We start from the raw sequence: 17,976 nt of genomic DNA, 5'->3' as shown, positions 1-17,976 counted from the left end.
CTTTATTTTGTGGTTTTGTATGTTTTAATAAAAAAAATGCTGTAGACACGAGTGTAAACATTCACAGAAAGGCTGTTGTAACTTTTTGTTATTCATATAAATGCACTTTTGAACTAGGGTTTGGTTTTCTTCTGTTTACCATACAAGCCAATTTAAAAACGGGTTGAGCTTCGAGGCTTGATCCATATTCATACAGGCACGTCATGCCACCAACACAAGTTTTTCACATTCTGTCTTCCATTCGGGTACTTGGTGTACTCACTTATTTATTCAAAAACCAAAAGCACACGTTGTTTTTTTTTCCCTTCATGAAGAGGACTAGAATGATCTTTGAAAACCAACACAGGCGATGAAGCCCATGTCTCACCTTTCACGTTAATAAAGTTTAAAGTTATTCTGAAGTTGCAAAAGTAAGACAGACTGCTGCTTGTTTTGGACATCAACATGTACATTTGTGTTCTGGTATCATTGAAACCAGACAGTTGTGTCTCTTGTCTGATGATTTTCTTCAGTGCTGTGCTGCAGGACGACAGGGTGTATCCCCTGTTCAACTGCTGAAAACCAACAGATCAGGTCAATTAGCTGGGCAGAATGGACATGAGCAGTGTTTACAAAGGATTCAGTGCCTGTGGCATTTGATCATTTAGCACTGTGCTAACTGCCCCATTCACACATTCAGCCCCACTCCAAAACTGACTTTGACAGCCTCATTTAGATGTAAAAGTAGTACCAGCACACTCAGTGGACCCTTGCTACGTAATTATTTTTGTTTGATTATTTATTTCCAGGACACGAAACTGTTTTTTTCGTAAGCCACAGGCAACATTTATAGCATGAAAGACCTTCAAATGATAGTTGGTACTCGTCAGCTGGGTGGTACAGATGGCAAAATAACTAACATCAAGCTGAATTTAGTAGAATGTGGCTGCAGTAAATCTTTGCTCCGTTAGCTGTGGAAGAGGCTTGCTGTCTGTATAAGGTGATCAGCAGTCTGTTCAGTTGTAGCAAGTTTGCTGTTGTGCATTTTTACTCAAAGTCTTGCGTGATTTTTGACCGTGTGCAGTCTATGATTTGTTCATATCTGTGCTGTAAAGCAGATTAAGTCCAGAGGTAAAACAGCAGGATGTTGATGGGTGTTTGATGGATCGCCTAAACAATGCTCTCTTCTTTTCTTACACGTCTGCTGATAAAACTGTTGCTAATGGTGTGTGTAAAGCAGCCCACAATGGTTATGGCCTTGGTCGCTTCTTGAGCTCTAGTGTAATATAGACTAGCTGTGTGTGTAAATCACTGACTGTGCTGGGTGAGTCACTCACAGTTGGGTGTTGTTGATGATGTAAAACAGGCAGAGGCTTCGTAAAGACCTTGGTTGGGAAATTACAATTTAGACTAACTTGTATGTTGACAGAAAACCAGTCAGAAGGTGGAAAAAATAAAAGCTTGAGAGTGTTTTGTGTAAGTGCTGGCAAGAGTTAGTCTACAGCATTCCAGGTGATTGATAGTCCTGATCAGTTTTCATGTTAGAGCTGTGTGAATTATTTCCTGGAAACGCTCAAATATGTAGCCAAGTGCACCTAACTATCAATCTGTGCTGTGTTTTTCCCATTCTGAGTCAGTTTCCTGTCTGCTACTTTGCACGTTTTTGGTCATACACAGTAAGGCTGTCAATGAATATTACAAATTCCAAATGAAAATATTCAAGCTCTGCGCGCTGTTTTCGCTGCTTCTCCGATGTCCGCCCTCTCTCTCGCTCCTCTCCTCATTCGGTGAATTAAGAGTTTATTGCACCAGATCTCGAGTTTGTGGTGATTGTTGGAAGAGTGGAAAGATGAACAAAGACATTTTTGGTGAGCTATATTCTGTTTCTGTTTCATTTGAATGAGGTGTGTTTGTCTTTGATAAAATTACTGTTTTTGTGAATGGAGTCTGGTGGCGTTGGTGAGAGCGATATAAGAGCGGTTTCTTGTTAAACAAAACAGATCTTACTCTTTAACAAAAAGTTTTATCTCTGTAGGGATCCTTTGCATAATGTTGTCAGACACTTAGAAGAACAGTCTGAGCCTGTCAGTGGCAAAAACAAACACTTTTTGTGGACGTACGTTGATGGTGCTCAAACGCCCGTAGGGATTAGGTTGCAGCTCGTTGCGTGGCTGCCGGCTGCTGCAGGCTCACTCGATACTAAAAAAAAACTTGAAAAATTGTTGTCTCCATTAGGCACTTGGACACAGAAACATGGGAAAACAGGGGCCATAATGAGATTATATGTGACCAGAATTTCTCCCATTTGTCCCTGACACGTGGCGCGGCACCAACTGGAAAATCTGCACACAACATCACTGTCATTAAGTGAATTTCAATGTAGGTCAATCTGAAATGAGCGACTAATTCAGCAACGCAGCAGAGGGCATTATTTTAATTTTTAATGTGTGCATATGTTAGATCTGAGATGATACACAAGTAATATGTCTCTGGTTGTATTGGACATGATGCACGAAAATAGATGTTCGAATGGTGTGGGTGTTTTTTATTATTCCAGTTTTGACAGCCCTGCTACATAGTAAAGATTGAAAACACCCTTGTTTGTTGTGTTTTTGATCTGGGAGGAGGCAGTGCAGTTGCCGCCTAATCACACTCTGTCAACAGCCTTAAGATCATTGTTTTCATTGGCAGAGTCCGAAGCTGTCATCGTAAACTCGGAGGTGACACGCCTGGCTGATAATTTGCTCGTTTCAAGTTGGAAAGCTCTCTGGTTGTACTTTCTGTTAACCAAAGTGCACACAGAAGTCACATTTTGTCAGGCTGCTTGTTCCTAACGAACGTGAAAAGTCTGTTTTTTTTTTTTATGACGTTTGGCGCTGAGTCCATACATCCACTGACAAGGTCCCTGTCCTCAAATAGTTCTCTGCTTTTATGTTCGCTCTGCGCACCCGATACACTCAGAGGGGCAGAAATGTGTTTATGGCTTCAAGCTACCGTTTTATAGCAGTGGGTTATTATTTAATCCGAATTACAGTCTGTTTTATGTTATTCCTGAGAAGCCTTTCATTTCCTTTTCATGTGGTTTCAGGATGTTTTTTACAGTCTGTTCCAGAAAACTTTTCTATTTAAATTGATACATTTGGTGAGCTAACAAACCACACCCATTGTGCTAAATACGCTTCTCGATGTAAGACGACATTGAAAATACCCGGTGGGGGGGGGGGGGGGTACCAATATACATTGACTATCTGTACAAGGAGATTATTTGCAGAAGTAGGCTACTGCACATTGCCTAAGCCTATTAGGGACTACTTTCTCCACAGGTCGTCTCTGTGCTCCCTCTGTTGATGATGCGTCGGGTGTAGTTAATGATGGTCTGACTTGTGGTTTACCAAAAAACTGTGACTCAAAGAGAGTTCATGATCACCGCCTGACTGAATGATCTTTTGGGAATGGTTAGGAGGTAGAACTAGCTGGTATTCATGTACGAACTCAGAAATGGCAGCAGCAAAGAAAACTGAAGGACTAATGTTGTTTGGTTATGTTACGTCACTGTTGACCAAGAGGCCGTTCTTCTTTTCTTTTTTCTTTTTTTTTTTTTTTTTTTTTACAGACGCAGCAGGTGTTTCTTTCATGGACGTCTCACTTTCATGATACTCCTTCTTTTATAGCTGACCCTGTGAAGCCTTGAGATAAAAAGTCTTGTTTATTGTCTCCCCTCAACGTGCTTTTATGTTGACTTGTTGTTGTTCTGTTTGTGTTATTAGCAACATGAACCGTGAGGACCGGAATGTGCTCCGAATGAAAGAAAGAGAAAGGAGAAATCAAGAAATCCAGCAGGGAGGAGGAGAGGCCTTTCCAGCGAATTCCCCTCTCTTTCCTGAACCCTACAAAGTGGTAAATGTGTTTACCTCACATCCAGTTTTTGACATGTCGTTCTTTAGTCAGCTTAGAGGAATTTGTAACGGACACAGGAAGTGTGAACTGCACATGCTACCAGGAGCTTTCATGTCTATACAGTTCTGTCATCACATACTTTTGCTTTTTTTTTTTTTTTTTTTCTTTGCCGGCTGTGCTAAACTGCCAAGAGGAATATTTAGCTTCAGGTTTCTATGGCAAAGGTGGAAACACTTTCTTTTGGTTTCTCTCGACGTGCGAGTGCGCACGCTTTATGTAATATTTGTTTCACTTCATTCCTTCTTCGCCTCAGCGTGAAGAAACCTGTTTTATTAGTTTTTCCGAAGTTGTTGTCAAGAAAATCCGACAACCCTGTTTCAAAAAAAAGTTGGGACGCTGTGTAAAAGCGTAAATAAGAACAGAATGCAGTCATTCACGAATTAGTGATCCCATGTCCTAATGTCCGTCACACAATCATGTGTTCACAAAGTGGTGAACCTCTCTCCATCCTCGCCTGTGAGCGACTGAGCCTTTCCAGGATGCCCCTTTCATTCCCAATCATGAATATCACCTGTTACCAATGAACCTGTTTACCTGTGGAACGCTCCAAACAGGTGTTTTTGGAGAATTCCACAACTTTCGCAGTCTTTAGTTGCTCCTGTCCCAGCTTCTTTTAAACATGTTGCTGTGTCAAATTCAGAAGAAGCATATATTTAGAAAAATCAATGAAGCTGATGAGGTCAGACATTAAATATATCGTCTTTGTGCTGTTTTCAATTATTTGTCAAAAAGGATTAGCAAGTTCTTACCTTCTGTTTTATGTTTTACACAGCATCCCAACTTTTTTGGAGTCTGGCTTGTATGTTCGATTTTAGGCCTGAATTTTGTTGCGGCCTTATTAATGACAGAAGGTTTCGTTTTTTTTTCTTTTTCCCAATGACCTTCACGATCCTGCAGTATTGGTTTTGTTTACAGTTTGTGTGATGAATGCTTAACAGGGCAAACTCCAGATATGCTGTAATACCCAAGCGGGAGCTGTTTTATGTGACATGTCTGAACAAGCTCCTCCAACGACGACAGTCCTTCTGTGATCTCACACACATTTCTGGATGTAATTGGCTGATCTGTGTGCAGCACAGTATGTGGTTATGTGAATCATAGCTTACAAAAACAAAATCAGATGCTCTTCTAAACATTTAGGATCTAAATTAAATAATGGTTACTTGTCAGATAGTCAGCGATTGACTAACGCTGCACAAAAGAGGCGGTTGAATCGACAACACCTGTCTTTGGTTAGCTGTTTTGTAGAGCAGCTGAAGAAGGTAAACATGGGACCGCGCCAGCCTCCCCCCTTTCCTTCCATGTCTTCTGCTCACAGACTCACAGATGTAGGCCAGCCAGGTCCCGCCTGGTCAGTGTAATTGTAAAGAGGATTTGAGTTCTCCGTACTGGTCTAATCTTTGCCACTAACCAGATTTGAGCAGAGGTAAGTGGCTCCTCTGCTTTAGCCAGAGCTAGCCATCAAAGAGGCATCGAGGAATGTGTCCTGACAGGTTGAGAATAGAAAGGCTACGAGAGGTGAGCGATGAGCGCGTGCCTGTGTGTTTTGGGCCACAACAAAGTGAAAGCTGTTTTTGAAGGAGGACGTGTCCTTGACCTTTGCAAAGGAAAAACACGCGTTTTCAGCAAATGATTTTACTGTGCACGTTTGTTCTTCTGTTTGGGTGGCATGCTGTGCTGTAGTAGAACAAATGGGGGAAAGCCAGCTGTTTAAGTCTCTGGCTTTTCTACACTTTGTATCTTTTGCTTGTCTGAGTCTTATGTAAGCGTCAGTTTGACTCCCCCCCCCCCCCCTCTCTGTCATGCTCCAGTAAGTGGAGGTTTACTGTGTTCTGCATTAAAGGCCATGTGTGCACGCAGCTGCAGCTGTGGCCTCCCAGATGTAGACCAGCAAAGCAGTAACATTTTTATGGTGCAGGGTTCACGCATTTGTAACTCATCTGCACAGAATGAAGAGCACAAGGTTATCTGTTGAAAATTAGAGCCCCATAATGTTGTTTGTTCATTTTTTAGGGTGATAAACTCTGATATTGTTATATTTGGCAATGCAATACATGCACACGGTATATAAATGTATGTTTTTTCATTAAGGATCCACTGAGTGTGATTATTAAGCAAGCCTTATTAATTAAATTGTGCCAAGATCTAACTAGCTCCAGAAACTAAGCGCAAGACATCCACAGAGCATATTCATGTTGGCATTTTAACTGCATTTTGAGAAGCACAAAGATTAGGCGAATTAGAAAGGTATGAAATGAAAGACTGATGGCTTAGTTTGTCATTTTTGCATGTGAAAAGATGCCAGAGGAAATTTGGAAGAGGTGGCAATCGATGTTTTGGTCTTTGTAATTTGTGATTTACTGTTATGGAAAGCATGTTTGAAGTGATGTTGGAAAGGATCGCTCCTGAAGGGCAGGAAAGTCCTGCTTAGGATCGGGGACTTTTTCTAGGGCAGAAACCATTGTTTTCTGTGGATGAAGATCTAATCTCTTTTTACAGATGTGCTGTACAATATGTGCAGCACAATAAGTGTGTTCTGTTTCTATAATATAGTATTTACTGTACAAGCAATTTTGTACTTATTTTCTGCCAACACAGTGCAGAGTATAGCAATCAATGTCTCTGTAAACAATGAGTCTGTTGAACAAACTCCGTAATGATTCAGCTGTTTCTAATTAACCTCAAGCACTTTCTTTTTATTCCTTGTTGTTTTTTGCATCATCAGCCAGCATATGTGTCCATATCAGTGTGTGTGATAAGCCATAATATCAGCTCTGTGAAACACTTGTATTAAGTACTTGTGTTTAAAAAAAGTGGAGTGTATTTCTGCTCCACTCCAGATCTGATGCAATCATAATAAAGCACGTCATTTATGCTCACACTGCAAAATTAAACCAGCCTGACAGAAGAAGACGAAGTGATGCTACACTTCACCACCGAAGCACGTGTGAGCTTGGCCTTGCTAGCACGAGGTAGTGAAGTGCATGTTATGACCAAGCCGGTTACGTTTCCTGCTCCAGACAACGGCTTGTGTTTCCTCACCTGCTGTGTGAGTCTGTCAAACAAAATAGAGGTCTGAGGCTGCGTGTGAAACTAGATATTCTGTACAGGCTTCTGTCACGGGCTGATGCAAGCAGGTCTGCTGGAGTCCATGGCCTCAAAGTGATTGATTAACCTCTGTGTTCTAACTATGGGTAGACTCTTATCTGTGTTCACAGATGGGTATGGGCTGATCTGGGCCCTCAGTTTGAACAATCCAACGGCGTGATTGGCTGATTAGGCCTCTCTCCATGTTCAGTCGATTATTTTCCCAATGTTCAGTCAGTTATTTTAAATGTGAACCTGGTGACACTCGCGATTAGGATATAATTTGTTTCTATTGTCAGATGAAAATCTGCATTTTAATGAAGCTCATTTTGCACATTTTAGTGATTTTTAAGTTTTTCTTTGTGGGAGTGACTCATTTTGTCTCCATTTGCAATGTTTTTGATGGAAAGCAATTAACCCAAGTGTTGAACTTGTGCCCGTAATGACTGTTTTCTCTGCCTCCTCTTCTCTCCTCTGTGCTTTCCCTCCGTTCATTTATTTTCTTCTGTCTCCTCTTTCTGTCGCTCTTTGATTTTTTTTTTTCCCTTCACCATCACCCTGTCCTCTCCCCCACCTCCTCCTCGCCCATTTTCTGCTTCTCTCTTCAGTCCAGCAAGGAAGATAAACTGTCCAGCCGTATTCAGAGCATGCTGGGCAATTACGACGAGATGAAAGAGCCGATCAGTGACACACTTCCAAAGCTCGGCGGTAAACCTTCTAACAGCTCGTCTTCCTCTGAGGAGAAATCCGTCCCACCTTTGTTTGGCGGGGACCAGCGTGGCGTCGGTAGTGGTGGCAGCAGCCAGAGCAGTAAGTGGACTCCTGTCGGCCCCGCAGCAGGTGGTTCTTCGTCCCAGTCCCAGAAACGCTCAGGACTCGGCAGCCAGAGGGGCACCGGAGGCAGTAGCGGCAGCAGCAGCAGTAGCCAAAGACACGGAGGGGAGGCGCGGGAAAAGAAGTCAAGTAAACACAGTGGAGGATCAGAGCACTCAAAGTCACACACGTCGAGTCCGGCCAAGGGCTCCCTGAGTTCCTCCAGCAGCAACAGCCACTTGCGGAGCTCCTTGTCTGCCGAGCAGCATCACAGCAAGGAACGCTACCGCTCCAAGTCCCCACGAGACAGAGAGGCCAACTGGGACTCGCCCTCGCGGGTTCACACCTCCTTCCCCAGCGGACAGCACTCGAGTCAGGCCTTTCCCCCGTCTCTCATGTCCAAACCCGGCTCCATGCTGCAGAAGCCCACAGCGTATGTGCGGCCTATGGACGGCCAGGAAACGGCAGAACCCAAGAGCTCACAAGCAGAAAGCTACAGCGGACAGTCGCACAGCAGCACCATGGGAGAGATGAAGTCCAACAGCAAGGCCTCACTTTCCAAACTCAAGATCCCCTCACAGCCTGTAGAGGTGAGGCTTGTCTGCAGGCTTTTTTTCAATTTACTCTGACCCATGCAGCTTCGTTACACTGCTCACAGAAAGGGCTAATGTGTCACTTCAGATATAATTCTATAGTAGTGGACGTCGCATGAAGCGTATATAGACTTAAAATGGCAGTTTATGTTTGGAGCATATATTCATAATGATGTAGTAACTGGAATTAATTACCTCACAGCAGGTTACACTTGGTCTGACTGAACTCGAAGGCCTCATAAAATGCCTTTAGAATGACTCACGTTGCTGAAAATGGCCGCTGACCTGCCGCGTCACGTTGTTTATGAACATGTGCTGAACTTGATGTTTCTGTCTTTAGGGATCCGGTGACGCCAACTGTGTCGATGAGATTTTGAAGGTACGTACGCATTTGTGTTTTGTTCCCTCTCCTACGCCACAGTTCATCCGGAGTACTCGGAGAAAAGCCTGCTGCCTCGAGTGAATGAAAGAGCATTTTGCATTGCTCACACCTTACAACTAATTTGCACATTCTTTCCCCGTGTGTGTGTCTGTGTGTGTGTGTGTGCGCGCGCTTGTGTTTGTGTGTTATTTCTTTCTTCAGGAAATGACTCAGTCGTGGCCACCTCCACTGACAGCCATCCACACCCCCTGCAAAACTGAGCCCTCCAAGTTTCCATTCCCCACCAAGGTCAGCTTTGCACCAGCTCCTGCGTGTACTGTTCAGATGATCACACGTCATGATGAATGAATATGGCTTAAATATTTGTTTATTGCTTTTGTATGGTGGGGCGTTACGTAACACACGCAACCAATCAAGAGAAACCTCGTTTGGTGAATGTTCAATAGGAGCTATAAAGGGATGAGACTTACTATTGATGAATATTTGATTTGACAGAAGAAGAAGTCATTTTCAGTCAGTTCGGGTGTTTATATAAATAGCTACAAACTCAAAGATGAAAAATCCTGTCTGATTGATGTATTCGCTTGTTCATTGATTTGTTATCATGTACAACAGACACATTTTCTGGTAAATGATGAAAAGATGAATGAAAGTCTGTTTTCTTTTTTCACCTCAGGACTCTCACCCTTTTCCAAGTGGACACAGTGAGTATCACATGCATTTCAAACCGATCACACGCTAAAAGGATTATGCACGCATATGTTTCTGATACGCATCTTTATCCTGCGTATACTACTTGCTCATCTGTCTTGTTTGTGCGTTTTTAGAGCGAGGCAGTTCTTCCAAGAGCTCCAGCAGCCACCAGCCCAAAGCTTGCGATGACCAGCCAACGTAAGACCTTTATCCTTTCCTGTCTTGGTCCTCTCTCATCTTGAGCCCACCTTTGTAGTTTTCCCGGTACCGATTCAGACAACATAAGACATATATTTATGTTGAATTAAGAAACATTGAAGAAGGCAGACATGCATAGATGGCCTCAGTTATGCAGAGCCAGCAGTCCCCAAGTGCAGCAATTGCACTGCTGTGAAAAAATACAAAGATTTCATTTAGTTTCGTTCCTGTGTCTCAGTATGCTGGAAGACGACCTGAAGCTGAGCAGCAGCGAGGACAGCGATGGAGAACAGGACTCAGCCAAGAATGCCTCAAGGAACACATCAGCAAGGTAAAGCACAAAGCACAGACAATTTACTTTTGTGAAATTTGAACACTGTTTTTGTTGCAGCCATGTCGGGAACGCCACGGCGGGTTAGTGTTGGCTTGCATTGTATTCAGAGGCCTTTGTTATATTATGTCCCTCATCTTGAAAGAGATAAACAAGTTAGGTAGCTTTCTTATTTTTATCATTATTTTTTATCTTGTATTATGTTTGTGCATGGGAGCAATCCAACAGCACCACACATGACGACCTCAGAAATTAAAATAGGGCCATCATCAGTCTGAAGTGAGACTTAAATTTCATTACTTTGACAGATGATTTTTGTAATCAAATAACTAAGTCATCTAAAAAATGAGTTAAAGAGTGACTACTGTCTACACTCCTACACGACAGGGATTCTCCATAGCTGTGGAAAGTCCTGAAGTGGGCGATAATTGTGTTGACAGTTTGCACATGGTGGAAACTTTACTAATTGCCCTGAGTTCAGCTCCTGGCAGTGCAGCTCATTCTGATCCTTGTCACTGCAGTAGCTGGTTGGTCAGGCCTTCAGGAGCATCAACCTTTGCACACATATCACATCCATATCTTTCCCAAGGCCGACAGCGGGAGTTATCAGTGACAAGGACTGCAGTGTGAGGCAAATTCCCAGTTCTCAGAAATAAAACAGCTGAAAAATGTGCAAGAACAAATCAACTGTGGTTAAGAATAATCGTCAGCTGCAAAGTTGTGGCTGTCTATTGTCTAGAGATAATCGGTGTGTCTTCACATGGAGCAAAGAGATTTGTAACTTTGGACCTGAGTGTGTCTTAAACACGGGACGTGATGTAGTCGTTCGTATGCATGCTTCGGTATGGAAAGTGTGACTGAAAGTGCACTTTATAAAGCTGTTTGACTCTCCTCTGTAACAACAGCAATAACAGTGAAGGAGCAGAGCAGTCGAGGGATGACTCAAGCAGCCACAGCGGCTCGGAGAGCAGCTCGGGCTCGGACAGCGAGAGCGAAAGCAGCACGACGGACAGCGAAGCCAATGAACACCCACGGCCCGCCTCTCCTGAAGTAATGACTAATCAGTGACTTGTACAAAGCTGTAGTGCAACTTAGTGATCATTTGATCATCGATCATTAAGTCTTGATTGCACTGACCGTCTGTAGCTCCACCCACCCTTTTTTGGGATTGTTGCAAGACATTGCTTTTTCTTTCTTTTGGCCAAAATTCTAATAATGAGATAATAAACAATAATAATTTTTGCTCGCTAAGATAATTCCTTACATCTGTGTGTTCTCCTGCTCCTCTTCAGCCTGAACAGCCCATGGCCAACAAGTGGCAGCTGGACAACTGGTTCAAGAAGGCCAAGCAGTTCTCACCAGCCTCACCAGTGGACAATAATGTTCCAACCAAGTGTAAGAAGGAGGGCAGAGACAACAGCTCAGGACGCGGCTATGGCAGCCAGGGAGGGGGTTCAAAAGACTCAACAGCACCCACCCCAAGCAGGGACTTACGGGCGGCGCAGAAGGGCGCAGAGGGTGGTCGTGGTCGTCAAAAATCCCCCGCCCAGAGCGAGGGGGGCACGAACCCGCGAAGGAGTGTGGGTAAAAAACAGCCTAAAAAGTCTGAGAAGCCCCCGGTGGTGGAGGAACCCAAGGGAGGTCTGAGAGTGGAGAGCGAGCCGGCTCCGGAGATCCCTCCTCATCGGCCCAAAGCCGCGACTAAGGGTTCCCGTAAACCAAGCATCAAAAAAGAGCCCAAATCCTCCCCGAGGCCCACCGCGGCTGCCGTCACCACCGCAGATAAACGCAAGGCCAAGGCGGCCACCAAGACTTCCCAGAAGTCCCGCGAGTTTGTTGATACGGACTCGTCATCGTCAGACTCTGAGGGGAATGACAGCATCCCATCTTTGTCGCAGACACCCAAATACACAGAGAGTATCAGGACCCCCGTGTGTGTGTTTTCTCCCATGGAAGAGAAAGAGCTGCTGTCTCCACTCAGTGATCCAGAGGAGCGTTACCCTGCGAGGCTGCCTCAGCAGCAGGTTCTGCTAGTGAAGATAGGTCAGTCAAATCGCTCATAAGGCAAAGATTTTTACTAATTCTCACTGTATTCTGTGCACTTGTTTTACACATCTCTGGCTGGAGTTCACACTCCTAAAGCTTTACTTTGGACCAAATTAAACCCTACCCGACCCTTCCCTTTCCTTCCCATTTCCTATAGATCTCAGCTTGCTGTCTAGGATCCCTGGGCGGCCCTACAAGGAGCCTGCAGAGATAAAAGTGGAGAGGGACGACTCTCTCGACAGGGACAGCAAAGACTTCAGCAAGCAGAGCTCCGAGAAGAGTTCTAGCAAGGCCAAGAGAAAACACAAGGTATGGGTGTGTTCTTCTCTGCTGTTTTGATTCCAGCCCTGTCGAATACATTTCTTATCATTCATTTCTCCCTTTAAGAAGGTTACAAGGAGAGCGAAGTGTAAGACTTTCTCATCGAGTGTTCCCGTCACTTAAACATTATGTAGATATTTAAGATTGTCTCTACACCCGCCCCTCCCAAAAGAGAGCTTTCTCTTCCACACTGAGCTTTTTTTGATTATTTCTGTCATCAGGGGAGTTATGATCATTCCATTTTAGTTAGCCTTCCAACAGGATACCGTATCTCTTAAAATAACTTCCAAACAGATTTCCATTAAAATGAGAAAATGCCTCTGAGCCAAAGAACAATTGATTCAGTCTTGGTGGAGATCCAGATCTGGAGTTTCTGCCATTAGGTGATTGTGCTTTTTTTAATCATAGCTGTGAAACTAACCGAGAAAAGACTTTGAATCTGAAGTGAAATCTTGGGGTGTAACAGTGAGTTGGAACACCATTAAGCACTGGCAGAAGGTTTCACTGTGCCTTGTGAAAGTTTAAGTGCTCAGATGCAAATTTCTTAGTCTTCAGATCATTTCCTACTGAAGCATTCACACACACACACACCAATAAATCCTCTAATGTGTCTTTGCTTTTAATTTTCTCTCATCTTTTTATCTTTAGAACGACGAAGAGGGCACCAAGCCCGAGAGCAAGCGGTGCAAGCTGGAGGAGAAGTCCCTATCTCATCACAAAAGCAGCAGCAAAGAGTGAGTCTTCCACCTTTTCCTCCTGATTAGCATTCACAGTCAGCCCTCGGCACGCTGGGATCACTTGGTGTGACAGCAGTGCTTCGTTTTGCTACAGGCAAAATGAAGCTTGTCAGATGTCTTTCTCTCTGTTCTTACAGTTCACAAAATAAACTTTAATGAGCGTCATAGAATGAAAGTGTAAAAGCTCAGTGACCTGTCTTGTTGATTCTACTGCAGCCTCCTCAAGCTACTCTTGTGGCGTCTCTGCAGTGTCCTTAGTCTTGAACTACCTGGAATATTAATATTTAATCTTTGAGCATTAATATTTTGCCATCATCTGTTTAAGTAATACAGAAACATATGTATTACAATGGTGATTCATACCCCACCAGGTCCAAGAGGTCTTTGGAGAAGAAAGAGGAGCCAGTCCCCTCTCCCTCTATGTCAGGTCTCCAGCGGACGCCCAAGGCAGAGCACCCGAGTCGAAAGAGGACAGTCAGCCAGTCCTCCACCTCTTTGTCCAGCGGGACAGGAAGCGGGAAGGAGGGAAGCCACAGCACCAAGGGCAACTCCACCTCCAAACACAGAAAAGGAGAGGACAAGGGGCGCAGCACACGCGATGGCAAGGTGGGTGCAAGTGACCTTATCGCGGGGCATTTGCTGCCTGCGTGAATCTCTGGCAGGCTTTGCAGACACTGGGAAGTGTGAGGGCAATCTTTCATCATGTTTGCCAACTGCACAGTGTTTCCTCCGGGGAATTTAAATGACAAAACAAGCATGAAGCAGAGAAAGTTGTCGCTGCGGCAGAAAGGGGAGCGTTCCAGAACGTAGGCTGCTGGGTTTTGATATCCATGTGCACTTCATGTAGGGGATGCCTATTTTTAAACATGATTCAAGTGTTTGTTTGAGTCTGTATATTGTATAGGCTCAGTATCTATAGCGTGGAAAACATTTCTGCCTCCAGACTCCCTCAGTGTCACCTTTTCTTCCATTTTATCCTCCACTTCAAACACCAGGCCCCCTTTTTTTCCCCTGAAACTTTATTCCCTCTCGTTTGCTGTCTCTGCAGGAGAAATCCTCAAAGGGCTGTGATAACCAGCTGGCTGTTCCTCCGCTCTCCACGGACGGCTCCAAGTCTCAGAGATCCAAGCTGGTGTTTGAGGACAGGTAAGAGGAGCTCTTTCCACTGTGGATAACCCCTCAGCAGGATATGCTGAAAGAACTGCTGTGGGGATCTAGGGTTGCCTTTGATGCATAAAGCTGTAGGAGGTTGGGGAGGTCATGAATAGATGTGGCTGCATGCAGGAGAGATGGACGTAAATTTCCATTTTAAACGGCTCTCTGTTGGGAGTCTCTGTCCTTTTCACGCAGAGGTAAAGAAACAACATAACCTCGCTTCTTATTTTTGTGGCTTTTGTTTCAGGTTTTGATGAAATGGAAGGATGTTAGAGGGAGTTTTTATGTTTACTTTGCAGGTTCTGTGCTTAGGGGAAATTGGTCTTTTTTTTTAGTGGTTCAGAGATGTAATCAGATTAGTTTGACCTGTTTAATCATTTTTGTTTCAGGGTCCATTCAGCAGATCACTACTTACAGGAGGCCAAGAAACTTAAACACAACGCAGATGCACTGGTAAGAGCGAGCGTCTAATGACTATTTACATATGAAATGGAGATGTCGGTGTCAGTTGCTGCATGCAAAGAAGTGAGAGGAGAGGAAATCTGCATCCTGGTGGGATTTTGCATGAGGCTTAAGGCTAGCTGTTGGAGCACAGTTGACGTTTAGTATTTGTTGTACTCGCTGGGAAGTATTCCTTAAAGATCCCAAAGCCCATTTTTCTGTGTGAGTTTTGTAGTTTTTGAGCATCCAAAAAACAAACAAAAACAAGAAATGCTTTTGTTCCCGGGTCACTGAGAGATGAACAGGTGGTTATATTTACCTGCACGTCTGGTATCAGTTACTTACCTGGGGCTCATGGGACATCTGACTCTATTGCATGTTATTTCCAGTCAAAATAGAAAATAGCTTGTACAACCATGGCTCCAAGAACTGGAAACAGAATACAGTCGTTTGCAAATAAGTAAGAGAAACAAATACAAAGTTGACTGGTACATGTCACAAAATCCCACAGTGACTTCATTTTTGCTTTGTCCGTTCCCTCTTTTACAGCTGGACCGTTTTGAGAAGGCAGTGTACTACCTGGACGCTGTGGTGTCTTTCATTGAATGTGGTAACGCCCTGGAGAAGAGCGCCCAAGAGGCCAAGTCTCCCTTCCCCATGTATGCTGAAACAGTGGAGCTTATCAAGTAAGGGCAATCATACTCCTTTCCGCATCAAAGTATGTTGTTGTTGTCGTCTGTTACTTGAGGTTGAAAGTTTGAAACTGAAAAACATCAGGCAGTGTGGAGTTACAAAGAAGCGAACTTCTGAAGCCCGCTCCTAATCTCCGCTTTAAGCTAGTAGCTCGAGGGTACATTAGCAGCTACTAGCCTAACACACCCAAATTTTTTGAATAAACCGTTTCTATAATGACTTTAACACCCTGGTTTTCCTACAAACTAAACATTTGTTCTGTCTGTATGTTCAGATACACTATGAAGTTAAAAAGCTACATGGCCCCAGATGCTACTTCAGCAGACAAGAGGCTAGCTGTGCTTTGGTGAGTCCTCTGGTGATGGATTTCCACTTCACGCTCAAGAGATGTCATCCTGTTCTTAGCCGGGAATTTGAGTACTTTGAGGCGAAGGTTATGTGATTAAGGAGAGTTGTGTACTTGCACATGTCTCTGGCTTTAGATCAATATTAACCTATTTCTCTCTCCAGCCTACGATGCCAGTCTCTCCTCTACCTGCGGTTATTCAAGCTGAGGAAAGACAGCGCACTAAAATACTCCAAAACACTCACCGAACACTTAAAGGTACTTTCTGTTTCCTAGAAGCTGAACTCAAGTTTTGCCTGGCAAACCTTCAGAAACGAAGGAGCACAATATAGATTTGTATTTTCTTTTTTTGTTCTGTGAATGTGTGACCTGCTTCCTGTCTGTGTACATAATGTTCCTCCTCATTTTGTTTGACAGAATTCTCTCAGTAACACCCAGGCTCCCTCTCCTGGAATGGGAAAGTAAGTCATGTCCTCTTTTGCTGTTTGGAGATTAAAAGTGTTTGTCAGGGCGACATATGGTGTCACTGTCCGGCAGAAACCTTGTATGTCCAAAACAGGAAGTGAAAAAAAGGCGTTTTTAAAATAATTAAACTCCGATAATCAACGTTGGTATAGTGTATTTATATGTGGTCATATTACTTGTGTCATTGTATTATTACTATTTGACCAAAATCAAGGTCAAATGGAGTTTTTAAGATTCGAGTTTTGTGCATAACGTTATGTTATCATCAACTCACCGGTGCGTGTGCGCTCAGTTTTCCCTGTTGTGGGAATGCATTTAGCCAAAATCTCTAGTTATAAAAGAGCAGGTGTTATGAACAGGCTATTGAAAACAGTCTTGGCTTTGACTAGACAGCAAATGTTAGACTAAACTGCACTCCAGCCTGCTGCCGTCTCCAAACAACTGCCTACTCCTGCCGTGTATTCTTCTACACTTTAGAGAGGCAACTGCCAGCAATTCTGGCTCAATACTGCTGCCTACTGGAGGGTGTGATGACTAAACCACCCTGTCACTGTTACCCTCTGCTCTCCCTTCATTCGAGAGATGGAGGCGGGGTGGAGCTGTGAGGTGCTGCCAGATTTAGTCACAAGGTGTTTGTAATACTTTTCATTGGTTACATATTTGTAAATCTCCACAGACAGACTATAGGGGTGCAGATGTAGAGTAGCATTGATGTTTCCCACACACAGTTTGGATGCTGAGAAAATGTTCTGCAAGTAGTCTTAGAAAAGTAATAAAAACTATTGGAAACACTGTCTTTTCTTCTGAATCTCAGCCTGTATGCACATGCTTGTTGGCTTCTGTAATTTCACCTGTTTTCACATCTCGTTGTGAGGAACAGTGTGAAGCTACTGAGTCACACTGGGCAGCAGTTACATTACATAATGTTCCCATCAGTGATGATTGTCAGTCAGTGCTCAGTGTATTTACCTGGCATGCGGTCTCAGGTGTTTGTGTTGACGTCTAAAAATAAGCTAACCATTTTACCAAAGTGTTTGTAAAGCAGGTAGCAGCACTCTTATTATCACGTCTGCGTGTTTGTGTGTCCGAACGCAGCAAGGCAGCGGGTATGCCCTCCCCAGTGTCTCCCAAACTGTCGCCAGGCACGGCCGTCGGCTACTCGTCAGTCAGCAGCAGCAGCAGCGCCAGCTCGTCGGTGACCATCCCTCAGCGTATCCACCAGATGGCTGCCAGCTACGTCCAGGTCACCTCCAACTTCCTGTACGCCACCGAGGTCTGGGACCAGGCTGAGCAACTATCCAAGGAGCAGAAGGGTAAGCTACTTCAAAACTTTGGTGCTGCTTTATTTTTTTTTATTATTGTTGCTTCGATAGTTGTAGCTGAAGCAATAATACACCTACGTTTTTCAGCCTGGGCCCTGTTTCCCCACATTTTTGTGTCTGACTGATGTGGACAACAGTTTTTAAACCCTGGTTCAGTATTGAGCATGATTGCTGTGAATCAGGCTGCAATTTTTATACTATGTTAACTGTTTAAAAGTCATTTATCAAACAAAAATACCAAATATGTGCTGGTTTCAGCTTCTCGGGTGTTGTTTTTTAAGTTTTACTATCAAGATGTAGATTGACTATCTTTGGTTTTTAGACTGTCGGTTGGTCATAATCAGTTGTAAGTCCTCATCTTTGGCTCTGGGAAGTTGTTTTTCATTGTTTTCTGACAATTTGTAAGTGAAAAACGAT

General features: G+C 43.8%; 1 protein-coding gene across 3 annotated transcripts in view; it reads left to right on the top strand.

Annotated features, from left to right (window-relative positions):
• The window catches only part of aff4 (AF4/FMR2 family, member 4), a 32,089-nt gene that overhangs the window by 10,163 nt on the left and 3,950 nt on the right, over window positions 1–17,976 (top strand). For 2 of the 3 annotated variants that reach the window (XM_076750276.1, XM_076750275.1), the window contains exons 2-20: window positions 3,747–3,876; window positions 7,632–8,426; window positions 8,770–8,808; window positions 9,013–9,099; window positions 9,488–9,515; window positions 9,639–9,702; window positions 9,941–10,033; window positions 10,939–11,083; window positions 11,326–12,076; window positions 12,237–12,388; window positions 13,049–13,134; window positions 13,509–13,743; window positions 14,186–14,283; window positions 14,682–14,745; window positions 15,283–15,419; window positions 15,701–15,772; window positions 15,937–16,030; window positions 16,190–16,233; window positions 17,333–17,550. In XM_076750276.1, the coding sequence (XP_076606391.1) occupies window positions 3,751–3,876; window positions 7,632–8,426; window positions 8,770–8,808; window positions 9,013–9,099; window positions 9,488–9,515; window positions 9,639–9,702; window positions 9,941–10,033; window positions 10,939–11,083; window positions 11,326–12,076; window positions 12,237–12,388; window positions 13,049–13,134; window positions 13,509–13,743; window positions 14,186–14,283; window positions 14,682–14,745; window positions 15,283–15,419; window positions 15,701–15,772; window positions 15,937–16,030; window positions 16,190–16,233; window positions 17,333–17,550 (3,328 nt within the window). In that variant the 5' untranslated portion in view covers window positions 3,747–3,750. The remainder of the gene's footprint in view (window positions 1–3,746; window positions 3,877–7,631; window positions 8,427–8,769; window positions 8,809–9,012; window positions 9,100–9,487; window positions 9,516–9,638; window positions 9,703–9,940; window positions 10,034–10,938; window positions 11,084–11,325; window positions 12,077–12,236; window positions 12,389–13,048; window positions 13,135–13,508; window positions 13,744–14,185; window positions 14,284–14,681; window positions 14,746–15,282; window positions 15,420–15,700; window positions 15,773–15,936; window positions 16,031–16,189; window positions 16,234–17,332; window positions 17,551–17,976) is intronic. The other variant, XM_076750277.1, reaches the window with a different exon arrangement.

Source organism: Chaetodon auriga, chromosome 15 (genome assembly GCF_051107435.1).
Source record: "Chaetodon auriga isolate fChaAug3 chromosome 15, fChaAug3.hap1, whole genome shotgun sequence".
Taxonomy (NCBI): domain Eukaryota; kingdom Metazoa; phylum Chordata; class Actinopteri; order Chaetodontiformes; family Chaetodontidae; genus Chaetodon; species Chaetodon auriga.
The sequence above is the reverse complement of the archived record's forward strand: the minus strand, read 5'-3'. Positions and strand labels throughout refer to the sequence as shown.